The following is a 20,378-nucleotide window of genomic DNA, read 5'->3' as shown; positions in this document are numbered from 1 at the left end:
ATGGATATTTGCAAATGTAAAACTGAAAAGGCCTGACAAGTAACCTCTTCTTGTCCTTCCTTCATTTATTTCCTCCATCTCTGTAGTGTAAAGAGGGTGGTTTCCCTCATGATCTGTGGCTGAGTGTAAGTGCTGACAACGTGTCTGTGTATAAACGAGGTGAACCCAAACCGCTGGAGACCTTCCAGTATGAACACATCACTTTCTTCGGAGCGTCACAGCTCTGCACCTACAAGATCATCGTGGACGAGAGAGAGATGTTCTTCGAGACTCCACTGGTGAGAGTTTTATTTCTAAATATAAACACTTTTGTTTCATTTCATATTTTCTTCATCTTTTTAGGGCAGCAACTAAGGATTATTTTCATTATGAAATGAATGATCTGCAGAGTATTTTATCGATTAGTCATTTGGTCTATAAAATGTCAGAACATGGTGACATCTTCAAACGGCTTGTTTTGTCTGAGCAACAGTCTGCAGATTACAGATACGTAGGTCACAATTGACTAAACTCTGATAACTTTTTTGTGTTTCCTTTACTTGATCTTGTTAGTCTTGTTTGCTTCATCTAGTCTGCCTGTTTATGATTACTTCTGACTGACTGAAATTGAAGTTTTATTATCATACAGTAGGCTATGTCCGTTATGTGTGGAAGATTTAAAATGCCCAAAATAAAAACAAATCAAATAATTAAATAAAGTGAAATGTTTTGTGAAAGGCTGTCTGTCTTTGCTTGTGGTTCAACCCCCAAGCTGTGATTGGAAAGTTTTCCATTCTGGTATGGAGGATGCGTCACCAATCTGAAAAAAGAAAGAGCTCCCCCACACCTCCTCATGAAAACTAAAGATAGTGGGTACATCTCAAGTCTCTTAATTTATGTCTCCTCTCTCCTTGCTTGGTTTCCTTGCGTCTCTCCTTGCATCCACGGTGGGAGGGACTAAGACGCAAGGAAAAGACGCAAGTGAGGGAAACGTGGATGCAATTTAAGAGACTTGGGATGCACCCAGTGTTTTGTATTCAGTACTGGGAGATCTATGCTACCATCTACTGGACAACTGTGAAATGCAGTTCATCTCTTTACTTTGTTTTCTGTTTTCTGATTTGATTTTAACACTGTGTGGAAATTCATGTCACAATGAAAAACAATTAATTCAGTCGTAAAAATTTACAAGCTAAATTTAATTGCTCTTTAACATATGTATTTTATGTAATTATGACACAATAAATGCATACATAAAAAGGAAATACAATTAACAATGTGTATTGTATTTCACTTTATGTCATTGTTTTACTTTTCTTTTTTTTTTTTTTTAGGCATTTTATATCTTCCATACTTATCTTGTTGTCTTAATTGTTGGAACAACTTTAAATGCAGTCATGCAGCCAGATGAGGACACATATTAATCCACCACACCATTTTTCACTCTTTAGGTTGGGGAGATCACCAAGATCATGAGGGCCTACATTAACATGATGGTGAAGAAACGTTGCAGCATCATGTCCGTGACCAGCGTCACCAGTTCCTGGGTCAGGTGATCACCACCAGCCAGTCAGAGCCCTCGGTTCTTCCAGCGGCAACAGATGCCTCAGCCTCCCTCCCTCCTCCCCTCTGCATTGGTTGGTTGGTTTTGATGGAGGCAGTCGCACCAACCAGCTAATCCTCTAGGTTGAATCAAGAGTGGAGGGTGAGCATCTATAGAGTGTGGATAAAGAAAGATAGAAGTGGACACAGAAGCCAAATGCACACTCTGCTGGCCTGGGTTTCACTTGGGATAGGGATCAATATCTTTTGGGAATCAAGTCTATTTAAAAACGAGCATGACAAAGAAGCAACCTGTATTTTTGGGACAGTCCTTTCAAACACATAATCCCAGTTGTAGAACTGCATGTAGATGTTCAAGCACACTCCAAACTTCTCTCCGTTTTTCCTTTCTGGACCAAACTCAGTAATAACAAGCACAACCTACCACTCACTGAGCCGCCCAAGTCCCAGTTTGTCCCAGGTGGCTCCCTTTCCCCCTCCCCCCAGTGCACTGCCAGACAGAAGAAAGCCACACGTTCTCAGTTATATTTGTTTTTGGCTCTTTCTTTCTCTCTCTATCACTCCTCCAATGTCAGAGTCTCTCTCTTTCTCTTCACATGCATTCGTCCTCACTCCTGTTGCATCTTGTTTGCTGTTTGGTATTAAGTTATTACGCTGAATTCTTGTTATTGCTTGCTTTCTCTCTGTTGTTCTCACGCCGTCTTTTATCTGTGACATCAGCTATATTACATCCGTTGTGACTGAGAAAAAGGACTCAATGATGATTCTTCTTCAGGGGCTGCTTAATGGGAAAATCAGCTCTCAGCCCACCAAACGACATAGTGTTCACTCGATCGCTCATCAGTGCCACCGTGTGGCCATACAAGAAGAAAAATACAGCCAAAGGAAGTGGCTTTAAATATTTCTGAACAATATCATATAGATTTTCTTGAGAGGAAGAAGTTGAGGTTTCGCTTTGGAGGCTCTCCGGTCATGTTTAACTTGACATGGTTTCCCTATCTACGTATTATAGAAAACACGCACTGCATAATTCTACTGTATATTCACACACGTGTACACATAAACTGAACCGACATGTATCGTTTTGTACTGTATATCACACATTATAAGAGTTATTATTGAATATCGGTGGCCACTGCACTGTACAGTATATAGATGCCATAACTAAATACAATGTGACACCTCTCGTGTAAAATACATGCAAGTGAATGGTGTTAATGACCACTGTATGTCTGAATATGATGCCAACATTGTTCACTGGCTGTGCCATTAATGTGACTCAAAGAGGAATAAGAGTTAGTAAAACGCAGACCATAATGAGACTCTTCACAGTGTTTTGGTCGATTTATCATTGTTGTTATCTGTGGGACTCACTCTACTGCGTTAATCGGAGCCATAAAATAATGTATATCCTTGTCTGCTCATGCTATTCTCACTTTTTTTTCTTTGCTAAGAAGATCAGTGACTTAAACAATGATGCATAAGCGCTCCAGTCTGTCTGTGTTTCAAACCTGTTTATGAACATGTGACTTTTATTACCGATATTATTACTGTATGCCCCCTGTTATCTTAACCACCCTGAAGTGCTGTGTCTGGAATGCTGCTGCCGCGTGTGTGTGAGTGTATTAATGGTGTAATCCAAATAGTTGGAAAAAAGGAAGAAAAAAGGGAATGAGAAATGAGAAAAGAGAAATAATTTTACTGAGTGTATTCCTTGGAAATATTTACATGACTAACCTTTGCAAAGAATGGTGTTGTGATCGTGAGTTAAAGGGAAGAGCATGGAACTGGAGGGAGGGAGGGTCGAGGGTTATTTATTTATTAATGTACTGTATGTATTGCCAGGTGTGTTTCGGAGGGATGGATAGTGTATTTAAAGATATAATGGAATTTTTTAAGTCTCAGTGTTAAGACGAGCAGATAAGACACTGTGAGGATACCGGCTTGGAAATGGTCTAATATGGGATTTTGCTGACAGTCATCACTGGTTTGTGTGTGTGTGAGTGTGTGTGTGTGTGTGTTTTGGACTGAAAGTAAAGTCACTGTTCTGTCAACATCACCTGACGCTGAGGCACTGCAGGTAGATGGCAGCATCCCTGATGTACAACAGCTCTAAAGGACAAAACCACTTTGTAAACAAAGTGTTTTCCCACATCAGATATCCAGGGGGAATACTTAGGTAACACAGAGAAATACAGTCCAATTAATTTTCTAATTTGGCTTAGCTAAAAGGTCTAGTTTCTGTGTCAATGGTCATTTTAATATTTATCTTTTCATGCCAGACATTTAAGTGAGGTTGAACTTCTTAAGGGGAAAAAGTCTGTCGTCTATCTGGAGTGCCGTAGCCAGGATTTTAGAAATACTGAGGTCATGAGTCCAAGATGGTCAACCCCCAATCCTGCAGAAAATTAGCCAGATCAATTACATTGTCTTAAGATTTCATTCCTCAACATGTTTTAAATGCAGTTTCCCCAAACTTCGGTGATTGAAGTTTGGGTGGGGAAATACTGAATCATTTATTTATTCGGCCTCAAGTATTAAAATTTAAACATATTGAGTCTAATGATACTGGAATCAGCCTATTGAAGTATTTTCTCGTTTAATCAATCAGTTGTTTTGTCTATAAAACATCAGAAAATGGTGAAAAACTCTTTCCTAAAGCCCAAGTTGTCTTCCTTAAATATCTTCTTCCGTCCAGACCAACACAAGATATTCAGATAACTATCACAGAGGACTAAAGAAACCAGGAAATATTCACATTTAAGAATTTGGACATTTTTTAATCTAAAAAATGACTCAAAATGATTCATTGATTATCTAAATAGTTGGAGATTAATTTTCTGCTGATTGACTTATCTAATAGAATGTAAACTCCTTTTACTACTTTTGCTAAAAAAACCCAGAAACAAAGTCCCCCCCAAAAATACCAAGGCCATGACCTCAGTGTCTTCAACGGTAGCTTCGGCCCTGGCTGCATACACACAGCCCACTGGGATCCTGCCTATAGAGTTAGAATAAGCAGAACTCACTCAGAGGTTCCAGTTTGAACTTTGGGTTATTTTCATTTTGGCTAAAATTAGCGCAAAACTGGAGAAAGTTAACCCATAAGCCATAATTAACAAGGAACCCGGAGCTGTCTGTTCTAGCTATTCTACTTCTATGGTTCTGTCTGTCACTGATATTACACTGAGTAGGAAGAAGTTGCCCTAGAGATGCTGAGATGTGGTCAGTGTGTTTGCTGAAGGGAACAATAAGTTAGATTTTTGAAGTATCTGATCACAAATCTGTCTTCGAGGGCAACTTCATCACAAAGGGTCCTGTTATCAGCCGCAGGCGGCCAGAGTGGGGCCCATTCTTATCTTATGTTATGCTTATTATCATCTTTACATAGTAAAACATTGTGCTTGTTTAAAAAAGAAAAAGAGAAAGAGAGAGATATGTGTGTTATTCTTTTTTATTTGTAACTGGCTTTACAAAATTATGCTTTAATAAATTATGGAAATTGTCCTCTATTCAGTGTTGTTTGTAAATTTATTTTGACTGAAGAGGTGGAAAGTACATTTACTCAATCTTGGGAAGTGCACTTGCCGGTGGAGAGTTAGATAAAAAGATCAATAGCCTACAGCTGTTATGTGTCCATTAAATATAAGGCTGCAGCCAGCAGCTAGCTGAGCTTAGTTTAATTGTTGTTTTTTGCACTTTTGTACAGATTAAACAAACAAAATACTAATTTATTGACGTTTAGGAGCTTGTAGGCAGATTTAGGTACTGTTGCACACGGCCAAGCTAGCTGTTAGTGTCTCTGCTAAGCGAATGAGCTACAGTAACTGGCTGCTAGCTGTAGCCTCAAAGTGAGTAGGCATATCTGCCAAATTGTCAAAGTCTTTATTTAACATTTTACATAAAAGATATATGAGGAGCTTAGACTCCTTCAAAAAAAGTGTCCAGTTTGGGCCTTGTCATGTTTGAGATATCTTTGGGTTGTTAGCAGTTTGACCAAAGAGACATTTTAACTCCTCAAATTCTCAGATGTTTTCATTTAAATAACTGTTTGAGGGCCAAAAAAGTAAAATTATCCAAAATTTCTTGCCACAAAAGGGCAAAGATTAATGAAAAGTAGAAAAATTAGTACAAATTTGTATAGCTGAACTTTGTTTTTTCTTCTGTTCTATCCTATTACTTCACTACATTTCAGAGGGAAATATTGTACCTACTTTTTACTCCACATTAATTTGACACTTCAGTAACAAGTTACTTTTCAAATTGTAAAAATTTTACATAATATTACACATGATGTGTTTGTAAATTTCATTGCACTGTTAAAGATTGAACCATTGAACCACTGTGTAGTTATGGCTCATGTTTCAGATGTTCATTAGTTGTTAGCAGTATATTTACCCTCTAAACGACTCACATGGTTTCATTTAATTAACTGTTGGAGGCCCAAAGAATAAAACTCTCTGACATTTCCCTCCCAAAAAGTAAAGATTAGAGGAAAATCTGAAAAATTCTTCTTTTCTCTACTAGAATAATCTCACAACCCCTGAGATTTATCTTGGAAACTCTTTGGAGGGGTGTTAGCCTAGTTTATCAAAAATATTTAATATATCAGTCACTTCACAAAACTAGTATTTTTAATACTTTAAATAAACTAAGCTGATAATACTTCTGTACTTTTATCTAAGTAGGATTTTAAATGAAGGGCTTTTACTTGTAATGGAGTATTTTTACATGCTTGCTGTTTTGTTACTTTTACTTATTCCACCCTGCCGACAAGAAAGTATGCACACAGACGCGCACACGCCTTCCTCTCCTCTCTGGTTGGTGCGTAATGAACGTGCGTCAGGATTTTGCGTTTGGTTCCTTCTCGGCAAGATCACTTCTCGACTTTCAGACATCGACCAGAGCAGGAAAAACATTTCCTCCTTTGCGGCCAGAGTTTTCTTTTCCCAGATCTGGTCAGACATAAAAAAATCCGAGAAATAAAACGAGGAATATCTGAATATTCACTTCACACGATGATGGATTTACGGAGTTTTGTCGCTGCTCTGCTTCTTGTCTTCAGTTTGGCGACAGTTTTCGCTGAGACTTCCGCACCTGGTAAAGGTAGGGGTGGAAATCACTGGCACTTTCACATTGTGTTGCTGAATAAGGAAATAATGGCAGCTAAAAAACATATATTTCTACCATTCATTAAATTGCTTTTAGCTGTGTCATGAATTTTTAGTATGATGGTACAAAATCCTCACCTGACTTATTGAACCTCAATTTTCCCAATCTAGGACATTGCTGTTTTAGTTTTCTTGTCTAGTGACTTAACTGCAATAAAATAAGAAATACAACTACAAAACCACTTAATTTGAGCTATGTTAGGTTTGATTAACACTTAAAATGTTTGCATTTTCAAGTTCAATATGATTTACTTTTGGAAAATCTAGGTAAAGTCTGTTTCAGCTTATGACGTGAGCACATAAAAGCTAAGATAAACAGAGCTTACTGATATCATTGTGTCTTTGTTAGTTTCATATCTTAATGTATTGTTGAAGCCTCTCAGCAGGAACAGTGAGTCGTTTTTCAGTTCTCTTTCAACCCCCCTCAAGTTGTTGTTTCAGAGTAAAGAAACCAGGAGTAGTTACAAAAAACCAGCTCCACAAGAACGAGAATTTGTTTACACCTCATTTGTGGCTACAGTAGTTATACAAACCCAGCTGTTGTCCTGTGTTGTCTGCTGATAATAACATGACTGAACCACAGCCTGTGTGTTTACTGTGGTCTGTTTCCATGGAAAACGTCCCAGGAGGATTAGCAGTAGTTACAAATACACACACATATAATCTGCCCCTTGTAACATTTTCAGCTAATCTCTCTAATATGAGAGGAAAAATGTTTGTTCTTCTGAAAGACATGAGGCCAGCCATCATGATGACTGTGTTTGCCCCTCATATCTTCCTCTCTCTTCATTGTTTTGGGTGTTTTAACTAGTTCTTTTTGCCCCCCTGCAGCATGTGAGTCGTCGAATGCGACAAACTGTGAGGAATGTCTGAGAAACGTGACGGTAAGTCCTGGTAGAAAGCCTTTCTGTTTCTGCTGGGTTGGTTTTATGCTGGGTTTACAACTTATTTGTGTGTGTGTGTGTTTGTGTGTTAAATGGACAAATAAGGAAAGTATCTCAGGTGGAGGAACTCATAGCCAGTGGCTCCTCCTCCACATCCACACCAGTTTTACAGGTTTGAGAAGTAACTGATCTGTTGTCCCATCCCACCCTCCTCCCTTTTCTGCTTTTGTGTGTGTGTGTATGTATCTATAGTTGCCCTGAATAGCTCAGGGCTCATTGTTTGTTCTGATAAAAGAGGTCATTATGTGTGTTTTTGTTATTTTTTTACAGTGCTTGTGGTGCATCAAAACAAAGTCGTGTATAACATATCCAGTGAGCACCATCCTTCCACCGCATGCGCTCTGTCCACTGAATGATGCACGCTGGGGGCTCTGCTGGAGTAAGAGAGCACACACACACACACACACACACACACACACAACTGACCTCATTACATCCACCACAACTTCCATGAATCCATCCTTATACTCTTACTACACTGAATTTCACAGGGAGATGGTGCACATACTTATACTGAGCTACATTTCTCAGATGTAGGTTTGCAACTAACAATTATTTTCATCATCAATTAATCTGACAATTATTTTCTCAATCAATTAATCGTTTGGTATATTAAACATAAAATACTGAATACTGCAAAAACAAATTGATATCTTGTTTTGTGTGACCAACACTCCAAAACCTCCAAAATATTTCATATACGATTATAAAAAGCAGGGAAACTGGAATTAGTGAGCGTTTGGTGTTTTTGTTTGATAAATGACAATTAATCGATTAATTAAACAATCAATTCATTCAGAAAAATAATTGCTAATGATTGACTAATTGTTTCAGCTCCATGTTTACATACATGTCGAGCTAGTTGATTGACAGAATATTTATCAGCAGCTATTTTGACAATCAATTTATCATTTCAGTCGTTTGTCAAGCCAGAATGTCAAAAACTCACTGGTTCCAGGTTCTCAAATGTGAGATGACTTCTTGTCTTTACATGATAATAAACTGATCATTCTTGGGGTTTGGACTGTTGCTAGGACAAAAAAATACATTTGAAGATGTCATCTTGGAGTCTGGGAAACCTGGATGGACATTTTTCACTGTTTTCTGATATTTTATTGATTAAATGATTAATTGAGAAAAAATTGGCAGATTAATCGATGATGAAAATATTCGTGAGTTGCAGCCTTACATACATGCAATTTATACAGAAAGCATATGATAAGCACATAACATTTTGACGCCTCAAACATACAGCAGTTACACCCCACTGCTGCAGGTAACCATAGCAACATCACTTCAGTTAACTCCCACTGCATTGATTAAACTTTAAGGAAACTTAAAAATATATGAGGATCTGAACACAGTCTCTGATTTTGCCAGTTTTCAGTGGCCTAGCATGTATTATCACAAACATAACGTTCTGCAGGGGTCGGCGATATGAATGAAATCCTGGGAACAGTCTGGAAAAATCTATTGAGAAACTGTTAAGGCATAAAATAAAGTGCAATAATAACAGGAATGTATTTTTTTTGGTTAATCCAGCAAATTAAATACCTGACAAATCAAAGCACTTATTCACAATGGTGAATGAAAAAATCCAATATTGCCATAAAACAGTGCTGCTCATTGACTCTGCAACACTGCTTACAATTGTCTAATACAACCAAATATATTTACAAGATGCATTCCGCTGTTTTAACAGTGTGGCAAAATCTCTTGTAGACAAAACCTGACTTTTAATTACACTTAACAAGCACATCATGGTCTGGCTGCAGCAAAATGCTAATTTAACATTCTGTCACAATATACATTTTACTACAAAATTTCTTTCACTTATGTAAAATGTGAATTTAGGACCTAACACTAACAATAAGTACAATGCTGGAATGACATTTATTTCCTAAATCTTCAAATAATATCACAAGAAACATTAGCCTACAAGCAGTAAAGAGTGCCACAGTCAAACCATACCGGACAGTCACCAGAGAATATTCATGTAGCCGGAGGATGTTCATGTAAGGGGAGGAAAATACAATAAGAGCTAAGAAAAGGGGATGGAACATATATTTTTATATATATCTTGACATGTATCTTGAAGGTAAACCTGTGACAGTGACCTCCTGCATAACTCGTTGTGTTTCTCTGTCTCTGCTCTGCAGTGAACTTCCAGATATTGATAATCACATTGGCCGTGGTAGGTGGAGTTATCATCATCGCCTTCCTGGTCTGCTTGTTCTGCTGCTGCAAGTGTGAGAATGTGGGGTAAGTCTGCAATGAGCTGCGGTCGACCTTATCTGACAGATCAGGAACACTGTGACAAAACATCATCCTCCTCCACAATGTGAACCCTGAGGGACTAAGCTGTGCTATAGGTTCGATTTTTTAGCTCTGTCACACAATTGTACCTTCAGTTGTGCACAAATGGTTAAGACATGAATGAGTTACCTAAGAAAAAAATTCAAAAAGACATTTAGAGGTGTTTAAACACATAAACTACAATATAAACAGTTATAGAAGAGGGGTTTTCATGTGAAAACATTTTTGTTGCTGTTATTATTACAGCTGTATTTATGGTTACGTATATAATTATCTTTTAAATACAGGAAAAGGCTCAGACGTTACCTCATGTTATAACATTAGAAAACTTTCGAGTGTCTTTTCATTTTACATGAGGTGTGCACAACATAGAAATATTGACAAGCTATATAACATCAGAATAACAATAACAAAATTATTTTAAAGAAATATTGAATTTGAATTTTAAAAGAATTATTCCAAAAGCACACCTTTTACAAAACATAGTTTATATATATTTTAAACACATTTGAGAATGTATTCTTCAATCCAATTCATATAATAATAATAATAATAATAATAATAATAATAATAATAATAATAATAATAATAATAATAAGTTTTTTCATATAGCATCTTTTAAAAACAGAGTTCACAAAGTCCTTTGACAGACAAAGCAAAAGCGGGATACTCAGAAGGTAATATAACAACAGAGAGCCAAACACTAAAGCCAACCAAAAGCAAGACAATAATTAAGGTAAAGTTGAGATTAAGTGAAAACAAGAAGACAAAAGATGCATAAACACAGCGGAGAGAAGACAGAAGGATGATGAAAGATAAAGACAGTAAAAGAGATTTTTTAAAAAAGCAATAAAAAGATGACCTCACATAAAAGCAAGTCTATAAAAATGGGTTTTACGAAGTGCTTTAAAACAAGTCACCGATTCTGTGAGCCTTATTTCCTCATGCACGTCGTTCTAAAGCCGACAGGCCCTGATGTCACCTTTAGATTTAAGCTTCGACTTTAAAGCGGCCAAAATGGCCACACCTGAGGATCTAAGGCTGCAAACTGGCTCATGTGGGGGTCAACATTTCTGTTATGTAGCTTGGGGCCAGACCCAGATGTGCTGAGAGAGTGCAGAGAGTGAGGGCATTGGTTTAATTCTGGGGATTGTTCTTATTTGAAGGAAGCAGGACTGGACAACTTCTTTGATTTGTGGTTCAAAGCTTAAATCTGAATCAAGGAGTACTCTCAAATTTCTGGCAACAGGCAGCATTTTGTTGTTTTTCTCTTCAAAGGCAACATTTAAAAAGACACTAAAAATACCTAAATGGAGATCAAGTTTTAGATAAATCTGGTTCCTAGCATTTTCTAGCATGTTTAACCTTTACTTCTAATCTTTATTTTATCTTTACGATCCCATCTCTCCCACTTCTTCCCCCTCTGTTTCTGGCTCTATAAATATCTGTCTTACCCTCTGTCATATGCATGCATATACCAAACATCACATGTCTGCTGCAGGGTGTCCTTAGATGTTTTTGAAATTGTCTTTTAACTACAAGTCCAAAAATTATGAAAATCACCTGATTACCAAAGGGATTAACCCTAACCCTAACAGCTACAACAGTACCTCAAGGCTGTTTTGGGGTTTGTTTTGAGTATTTTATCTGTAGATTTTCAGTGATTCTGCACTCATGCCTCAGAAAATTAATATTACTTTTATATTGAAACAGTTACATATATGTGTCACAGATGCTTATGTTTAGGTATAAGGTTGAAAATGGTTAGGCTTAGGTATATGTTTTCTATGTCATAGTGTGGTTAGGGTCAGAGTCAGAACTCTCTGTAAGAAGACTTTTGTGAGTCAGTGACCTTCGTCATATTTGTGCTTATAGTATCTATCAAGAGGTAAATACATTACAAGGTGATTGTGTGTGATTATGATCAGTTTGTTCTGTGGGGGATTTCTAATCATGTGAGGATAATATACTGTACTGCCACATACTGAACATTTCTGTTGACCCTGGTGTGGTCACCTTTAGGCGTGTATGCTTGATGCACACACACACACACGCGACTGCTTTGTGGCAGCTATGGCTCAAGGGGTTAGAACAGGTTGTTCACTAGTCATAGGTTTGGTGGTTTTATCCCCAGCTGCTTCTGTTCACATGTCGAAGTGGCCTTGAGCAAGAGAACCCCAAATTTCTCCCAATGGGCACTGTGCACACCACCATAGTGTGTGAATAAGAGGCAAAATTGTAAAGCTCTTTGTCCACTAAGGTAGAAAAGTGCTGTGCATATATTTACTCACACTGTCTAATCATAACTTTGGTCTTGTGCTGTGTGCCAGATCCAATCGGTTCCAGGCCAGGATGCAGAAACAGGCCAATACCGTAAAAACCAAGCAAGAAGAGAGGTGAGGAAAATATTTCGTAAACATGACATGATGATGAAAATTATACTTAAAGTTTGTGTCCCTGGTTTGTGTACATCTTCATGCATAGTTTACCACTTGTGCCTCTGTGCTAAATGATGCATTTCAAAAGACAGAGTGTCCGTCTGCACAAGTAAAACTTACAGACTTCTAAAGTGGACTTGAATTTACTCTGGGTCGTAAACTGGATTCAACAATGGAGTCTGACCATTCTCACCTCAGATACCATCCTCTCCAAGCTTTGAACACACAAACACAACTTCATCATGAGTTTTCTCCCTCTTAAACAAAGAACTAACACTTCCTCGTCCATGCTGTTTCACCCTGATATACACCCGATACACTTTTATACTTCCCTCTCTATTTAGCCACATATAATTCTCTGTACGCAGCTCTTTAATCTTGTGTGCAACTTTTCCCCACGTCACTGTAGACTGCCGCCACAAGCTATCAGCTGTAAACTGTAATGACTCATTCACTATATGGACTGTGAGTGTCCAAAATTGCTGTGTGCAAATTAGTTTGCTAAATAGTGGCAGCACCTTTTTTTTTTTTTTTTGAATAATGCAAATCAAGTGAAGTTTAGCCATCCTCTTGATTCTGCAGTGATTTATAATATTTGTTTATATTTGCCCTGATAGTACAAAGCAGATTTATTTGTATAAAGATGTATAAACAGACTCATACAAAAGCCTCATAATTTATGCACATCATAGGGTGCATTTAGCCTTCCATTAAAATGTGTGTTTGTCTGATGGCTTAAAATCTACAGTACACCAGACACAATAGCTGACCCTGCTGCATTGTTGGTTACGATACATATCAGTTTTCCCTCATAGTTTAAAACAAAGGCAACACCGATTAGGGTAAAATGCACACGTCAAACTGTTATCAGCCCAAACTGGTTTGTGGTCACATGGCTTGGGAGTGTTTAAGAGTGCCAAAAATATTACTAGTCATTGTGTGGCTCATAAGAGAACGTCTTGTCTTTACAGGAGGGCAGAGATGAAACAGAGGCATGACGAAATCAGGAAGAAATATGGTGAGCTGTCTTACTCACTAAAACACCTATTTGTCTCTTCCTCACACTCATGTATATAATCACTTAAAGAAAAGCTAAAGTTTCCAAATATGGGCTTCTGAATTTTGATGAAACAATTAATTACAAACTACAAAATGAGATTAAGTTATCTTCTGGTTAACACTTGGCAGAGGATTTTCTTGAATCTAAGCATGACTTTGCTGATTGTTTTTATGTTTCTCTAGGTCTAAGTGGACAAAATCCTTACTCCAGATTTGCGTGAGAGGATCCATGAACTGAGATTTTACTCTGTGAACCTTCTGTTTTTCCCCTGAACTCTCACACCTCAGACATCAACAACACATCTTGTGGCTCTGAGAGTAAATATAACCTGAGAATAAATGTAAACTATAACTAAGATAATTTCAGAAAAGTGACAGTTGTTTTGTATATGCTGCCTCTGGCTTCATCCAGCCAATGAACAAGAATGTTGTGTTCACTGTAATGATCCAAGAGGCTGCAACCAAAGGCTAGAGTACACACATGTAGCAACAGTGTTCGCTAAGGCTATAGTAGTGTATCCTGTGGCTCCTGTAGCATTAGTTTTTACTATTTATGGGACTATGTCTTAAGTTTAATTGTACAGGATGTAAAGAATCCAGTCTGGTTGCTGAACAATTCTTTCCTTTTGCTTAAGAAAATCTATTAGATGTGTAAATTTTCAGATTTTTTTTGCGGAGTTTAGAGATGTAATTAGGAATTACAACCTATTTTTGCACTTTGTGTGATTTTTTTTTTTTTTTTTTTAATAGTGTTTCAAACTGACTACAACTACTATTTTTCTGTATTAGGTTCCGAAAATACAGTACCAGTCAAAAGTTTGGACACATCTTCCCATTCCTTTGAATGAGGAAGTGTGTCCACACTTTTGACTGCTACTGTAAGTTCATATTATGAGGTCAAAAGGAAATCTTCAGTCTTGCACTCCGACTTGATTGAGTAATCATTAATTTAAATTGAATGTGTTGATCGTAAAGTTGGATTGAAATCAGCCTAATTCTAATATTTCTTGTATATCCTGTAAACAAACAGGTCTAATAAAAGAGTTTGGACTGATGACTAATTCTGCCAGTGACACTTGACTTTTATTGTGTTTGTGTTTTACTTGGATAGTGCTTTTATTAAAACGACACTTGTGCCTTACATTTTGTGCCTTAGTTATTAAAAAAAAACCTCACATGACTACTGTTGTATTTTTCATTGCAGCAGCTCTACTGCGCCTCTCGTAGCGTAATTCAACACACCTTGCCTCAAGTCTGTAAAGATAATTTTGCACATCAAAGATATTTCAGAAATTCAGTGACTGTGATTTAGCTTTAGCTCCAGAAGTTAATATTCAGAAATTAAATCATAATAAATTACCAGGCTGTGATGGGTTATTGAATTTTATAAAATATTTGAAAGTGCTGGATTTCTTTGGATTTTTGTAAAGAGGCTTACCAAGCAATCAAAAGGAGAATTGGTGATCACATTCACATTGATTAGTAATTGATTAATAATGACTCTTAATTGAAATTGGATTTTTCCATTACATAAAGAAATGTCTTGATATGATCATAGATACCAGTAGGTATTTATAGGGGGAAGAAAGACACATTCCAATATGGTTGAATACAATTTCCTCTGCGAAACATTAACTTTCTTTGTTTTTGGACAATACATCATTCCAGCTTTTGAAATTAATATTTGATATTTTGAGGTCTCATATCCTATTTTAGATGTTTGATTATTTCTTGCCATGCATATTTTTTCATGTATGTATTTTTGTTTTTTTTCTTTACATACATACTGATGCTATTCCTAATGTATGTATGCTCAGAAAGCACCTGTTAAAAATGGCAAAATGGACTTGAATAAATGTTTAAACTAAAATAATTCTTAAGTTTCTTAAGTAATTTGTGAAACTATTATTTGCAATAATAGCACTTTCTTGTTTTTCCAGGCTTATGATAATTTCTCGCACTCTATGTGTTGCTTTTTTGAATAATTTGAAACCATGTTGAGTTTACTCAAATGTGCTGTATAAATTGCTCTGCCTTGTTTTGTAAAAAAAAAAAAAGGATTCGCAATTCTTATTGCATAGCCCACATTCACATAATGGCTTGCATATGTTCTGATTTCAGAATCATGACCAGGTTTATTGTTAATTGTTAAAAAATATACATAAAATTAAATAATCTTAAATACTACAAAAATAGAAGGACAGAAATTTACAATAAAAAAATATGTAAAATATATTTTAAGTGTGTTACCTTCAGGGTCTTTGGTTCGCGTGATCGAGGATTCTGCATACGTGCGCGCTCCCGCGTCCGCGCTCCCGCGATTCAGAAGTCACGTGGTCATCTCAGATCCAATCGTTTACTCTCAACAGCGGTCCAAAGCGCGCGCCCGTCAGTGGAGGAGAAGAGAGGACAGAAGGCGGCAGAAAGACAAATAAAGACCAATTAACCGTTTATTCTGAGAATCGTCACACGAAATCCAGCAGAGATGTCAGAGGAAAAGCCAAAGGTAAGATATTAAGTTTTAAACAGGTGTAGATTTGCAGTGATGGCTTAGTCGAGCTCCATTTCTCAGATGTGCAATCTAAAATGGCCTGGTTTGCACGTTTCTCTGATTCGGCGCAGTGTTTGTTTCGCAAATGAATGAGTACCCGCACATCCATATTTACGTTTATATGCGCTTACACGGCGCACAGTGGACGGTAATAGAAGAGATTATATCCTACAAATCACAGACTCGGAAGATTGTGAGATGAAATATCAATTACATCGTGATTATCATTTGCGGATTTTTTCTTTGTCGAAACGGGACCACGTTATGTCCGCAAATGCCGCAACTGCAGCAGCGACAACAGAGCGCTAACAGAGGTGACGCACTGACATAAAAAGTAAAGTAGACGTTCAGTTCCTGTTGTTTTTTAATGTTTCAGCGCTTGTTTTTGTTGCAGCACAACAAAACAAAACTGTTAGCTGGCAGCTAAACCGTGCATCGTTCCTGAAGGGAGGGCTGACGGTCCAACCAACTAGCCCGGAGCTAATCATGCTAATGTTAGCATCTGTGACTGTTCGGCAGCTAACATATTGTATCCTGCCTGTTTGTTTTGGTTAAATATCTATAACATTGTGTGTCGTTATACACATAAAGGGGTCCCATTTCAGTCTGCTGGGTATGAAATCACTTGTAAAGTTAAAGTCTGTATGTATCAGGAGCCTGGTCAGGTAACTTACGTAGTTTACGTCTATGTTAGTTAACTGTAGTGTATGTGTCCCTCTACTGTAGGCTCCCTAGTGCTGATTGTGACATGCCGGTTTAATAACTGCTCAACACGTTTGTGTCCGCAGGAGGGAGTAAAAACCGAGAACGATCACATCAACCTCAAGGTTGCAGGGCAAGATGGGTCGGTGGTCCAGTTCAAAATCAAAAGACACACACCCCTCAGCAAACTAATGAAGGCGTACTGTGAACGGCAGGTGAGTTCACTGCTCTTTAATGTCCTCCTGTTCAGCTAAATACAAGTATTAAGGAGTTGCTGTAATGCCTTGTTGCCTCCACTAGTTGCACACTTTGCTTCACCTTCCTATACCTGCACTAGAGCTGGAACTAACGATTATTTTTGTTATTGATGAATCTGTTGGTTACTTTCTCAATTAAAACAGTTGTTGTTTGGTCTCCAAAATGTCAGAAAATGGGGAAAAATCTATATTACTGTTTCCCAAAGCACAATATGCAACCTGAAATGACCTGTTTATCCCAACGAATTGTCCGCAACCCAAAGATGTTCAAAGAGGACCAAAGAAGCTGGAACCAGAGAATTTTCTTTAAAAAAATGTCTCAAAACGATTAATCGATTACCAAAATGGTAATTTTCTTTTCTCTCTGCTCCTGCAGGGTCTCTCAATAAGGCAGATCAGATTCAGGTTTGATGGTCAGCCTATCAATGAAACGGATACACCTGCACAGGTAAGAAATAAATCTGGTCACTGTTCTATTCTCTATAATCTCACTGAAACATCCTTATTACATGAGGGTAACATATGGAGAGGATTCCCTAGAACAATGTTGTGTATATTTAACATTGGCAGCATGACTGAGACATTCTCTAAATAGCCTCAAATCAGTATGTTTTTATATTTTCATCCCTGCATCAATTATCCCAATCAGCAATGTTTATGTTGACTAAATTGAACATTTGTTCCTCTTAGCTGGAGATGGAAGATGAAGACACCATAGACGTTTTCCAGCAGCAGACAGGCGGGCTCTGCTAAGCCCCTCCCACCTCATTGACGCCACCCTCAGACCACGCCCTCAGCCATCTTCACTGTTCTCCCCTCTCCATCGCTCCTCTCAGTCTATTATTATTATTATTATTATTATTATTATTATTATTATTATTATTATTTCTTCAGTTTAAAGATGTCTGTCATGGTTTTTCGTCATGTGTGGGGGGGCTCCTCAGCTGTTAATGTACCGTCTCAGCCAGGACTGAACTTTTTGTGCGTGTCAACAGTCTCTCTGCTGGCCAATCAGGACAACCTTTCCTTCTGGCAGTGCAGGCTGTGATTGGACCAACAGCGCGTCACAGCTGTTCCTGGTTTGTCAGTGCTTCTCTCTCTCATTCACTCTCCAGTGAAAGCTTGGTATCCAGTAGTTTGTCACAATTTTCATCCATCGGAGCCGAATGCGAGGCTCTGCAGTTTTTTTGTCCAGGGATCACTGTCAGTGGGCATGAAAATGTTTTGAGGTGGAAGCACTATCTGAACTTAATACACACCCGCCTTCCATTTCACTTCACTTTCTTGTGTGTTCTTTTTGTCTAAACGGTGACTCCTGCTCTTCAGTCAAAATGTATTTTAATTCTCTCTGCATTTTAGGTGCTTTTGCTAAAGAGTTCTGCAATGTTTTTGTATTTTTTTTTTTTTTTTTTTTTTTTTTTTTAAGAAAATAACACCCAAGGGGCTTGCTGAAGTTTCTGTACAGAAGTATCAGAGTGGATGTTAGATAAATGTTGTGGGGCTTGGACCAATACTCCAAAGACCGAACTTCTATTTCATATTTAATGTACTTGGATCGCTCTAAAAGCAAACCGCAAGGTCAGAACGGTCACATTTAAGGGAGTTTGCATTGCGGTAATGTTGTTTGCTTCCTCTTTGACTGCTAAAAATTGAGAAAGATTCTTTGTGGGTATCTGCGGTACTTGCTGGTATTCATTGATACAGGAAAAATGCCTGTGTAGGGGAGGGGAATTTAATTTACACCATTGAGGTGCATCCTCAGTTGGGTGGGCACAGGCTGGTTAAGGATAGTTTCTTGATGTGAAATACATAACTTTCTTTTCTTTCCCCTATTTTCCATTAAAGCAGGCCAGTAGCCAGTCCCTATGATATTCTTACAAGTGGCTCTGCTTGTGGGTTTTACATTGGGTGAGGTTTGAAAGTCGAGGGTGGGCTGTGGGTGGGAATAACTGGAAGATGTTCCTCCGTTTTGGGGTCAGCTGTCTTATCTCTATTGTTTGCGAATGTAGGCGGACGGGACAACTGATTCTAGATGTGCTTTGAAGCGGGGCAGCTTCCAGTTTGAGCAATGATATCCAACAAAAGTCAGTATGTTTTTGTTCACGCGTTTTGAAGACACTTTTTACTACTATGTCAACTGCTGAGCTGTTTGAGATATTGTTTTCTTGTGTGTGTGCGAAAGGCAGAAGTTGCAGACCATCTGTGCAAACACCTTTGACTGCAGTGCTGAAAACAGTGACGATATCTCAAGTGGTGATGAGTGTCTTCAATATTTTACAGTTTGGAGAGAGATGCATGCGGTTAGTTGCATATCGGGAGGGCAGGGAGGTCCACCAATGGAGTTTGGGAGATAAGTGTTCTGTGCCCACAGGGCCCCGTTTTTCGTACATGATTAACCAAGTTGGCTTGGTTGATGGTTGATGGTCTGATGGGAGCTTGGAATTTTCAGGTCTTTGAATCTTGGTTAAAATGTATTCGTCCATCAGCTCAAACCTGCAAAAATGAAAGCTTATTCTGAGTGAGTTGGGTAATCACAAAACCTTTTTAAGTATATCTCAATTAATTTATTTTCACATAAGGCTGCACCTTTCTTTAGAGGCACCAATAGATCAGTGTTGTGATAGTTGGACAACCCAAAAAAAATGCAATTTACAAAAAATACAATCAAAATTGAGTTTGGCATTACATGAATGAGTCTCGTGGACATTTGCAGTATTTAAAATGATACAAAATAGGCTGCAATATTAACTGTAATTGGCCTTGTGAAATTTCATTATCTTTCAGTGTGTTTATGTTAATGTAATTATGCTCAGCCACAACAGAAAGGTGCTGTCCTTTTTTAATAGTAATTCAACCTAAATCATGTTTATCCAGCTATATTTTTAGTATTCTATACAACAAAGACAGTCAGTGCCATTCCTTATACATTTATAGATGAATATTTGACAACAGCGATTGGGGGAAAAATGTACTGCCGTCTGCTGTTCACTCTGGCCCCTCTTATTCCCTCCCTCACTCATTAAGAAAAAGCATTTGCCTTGTACAGAATTGTGTTGTACACAGACGTGTTTGATCTGTATGTGATTACTCCTGAGAATTTGCTTCTGCATCAACCGATCACAAGTAACGATCACGGTTTCAGCTTTTCCTCTCTTGTTACTTTTTGAAAACAATAGCAGTTATCCAAGACAAACAAATAAGCCCTCCACTTGCATTTGCAAATCTGAGCTGGACTAAGACCTCTTGAGCTGGCTAACATATTAGCTTGGATTAGCTAAACTTTGTAATGTACGAAGAACAGGGCCCAGGTCTTGTCATGTTATTTGTTTCTCTACTGATTTGTACATTATTTGTGGTCTTTTACTACTGTATACAATAAATATAGTTTGGTACTCAGA

At 37.8% G+C, this 20,378-nt stretch overlaps 3 protein-coding genes across 3 annotated transcripts in view; all 3 read left to right on the top strand.

Annotated features, from left to right (window-relative positions):
* Positions 1-5,200, top strand: part of myo10l1 (myosin X, like 1) — a 59,637-nt gene extending 54,437 nt beyond the window's left edge. Inside the window, 2 exon segments of the mRNA XM_044375842.1 lie at positions 87-278; positions 1,431-5,200. Coding sequence (XP_044231777.1) covers positions 87-278; positions 1,431-1,535 — 297 coding nt within the window. The 3' untranslated portion in view covers positions 1,536-5,200.
* A 1,139-nt stretch (positions 5,201-6,339) lies between these two features.
* On the top strand, positions 6,340-14,531 carry LOC122998997 (pituitary tumor-transforming gene 1 protein-interacting protein-like). The gene is made up of 7 exons (XM_044376052.1): positions 6,340-6,648; positions 7,545-7,597; positions 7,928-8,036; positions 9,817-9,919; positions 12,304-12,369; positions 13,383-13,429; positions 13,654-14,531. The coding sequence occupies exons 1-7, from the start codon at positions 6,561-6,563 to the stop codon at positions 13,689-13,691; spliced, it is 504 nt and encodes a 167-aa protein (XP_044231987.1). The 5' UTR covers positions 6,340-6,560; the 3' UTR covers positions 13,692-14,531.
* A 1,296-nt stretch (positions 14,532-15,827) lies between these two features.
* LOC122998408 (small ubiquitin-related modifier 3) lies at positions 15,828-20,378 on the top strand. Its single transcript, XM_044375303.1, has 4 exons — positions 15,828-15,976; positions 16,810-16,938; positions 17,357-17,428; positions 17,671-20,378. Exons 1-4 carry the CDS (start codon positions 15,956-15,958, stop codon positions 17,731-17,733), a joined length of 285 nt encoding a protein of 94 aa, XP_044231238.1. The 5' UTR covers positions 15,828-15,955; the 3' UTR covers positions 17,734-20,378.

Source organism: Thunnus albacares, chromosome 15 (genome assembly GCF_914725855.1).
Source record: "Thunnus albacares chromosome 15, fThuAlb1.1, whole genome shotgun sequence".
Taxonomy (NCBI): Eukaryota; Metazoa; Chordata; class Actinopteri; order Scombriformes; family Scombridae; genus Thunnus; species Thunnus albacares.
This window is presented reverse-complemented; position numbering and strand designations above follow the sequence as displayed.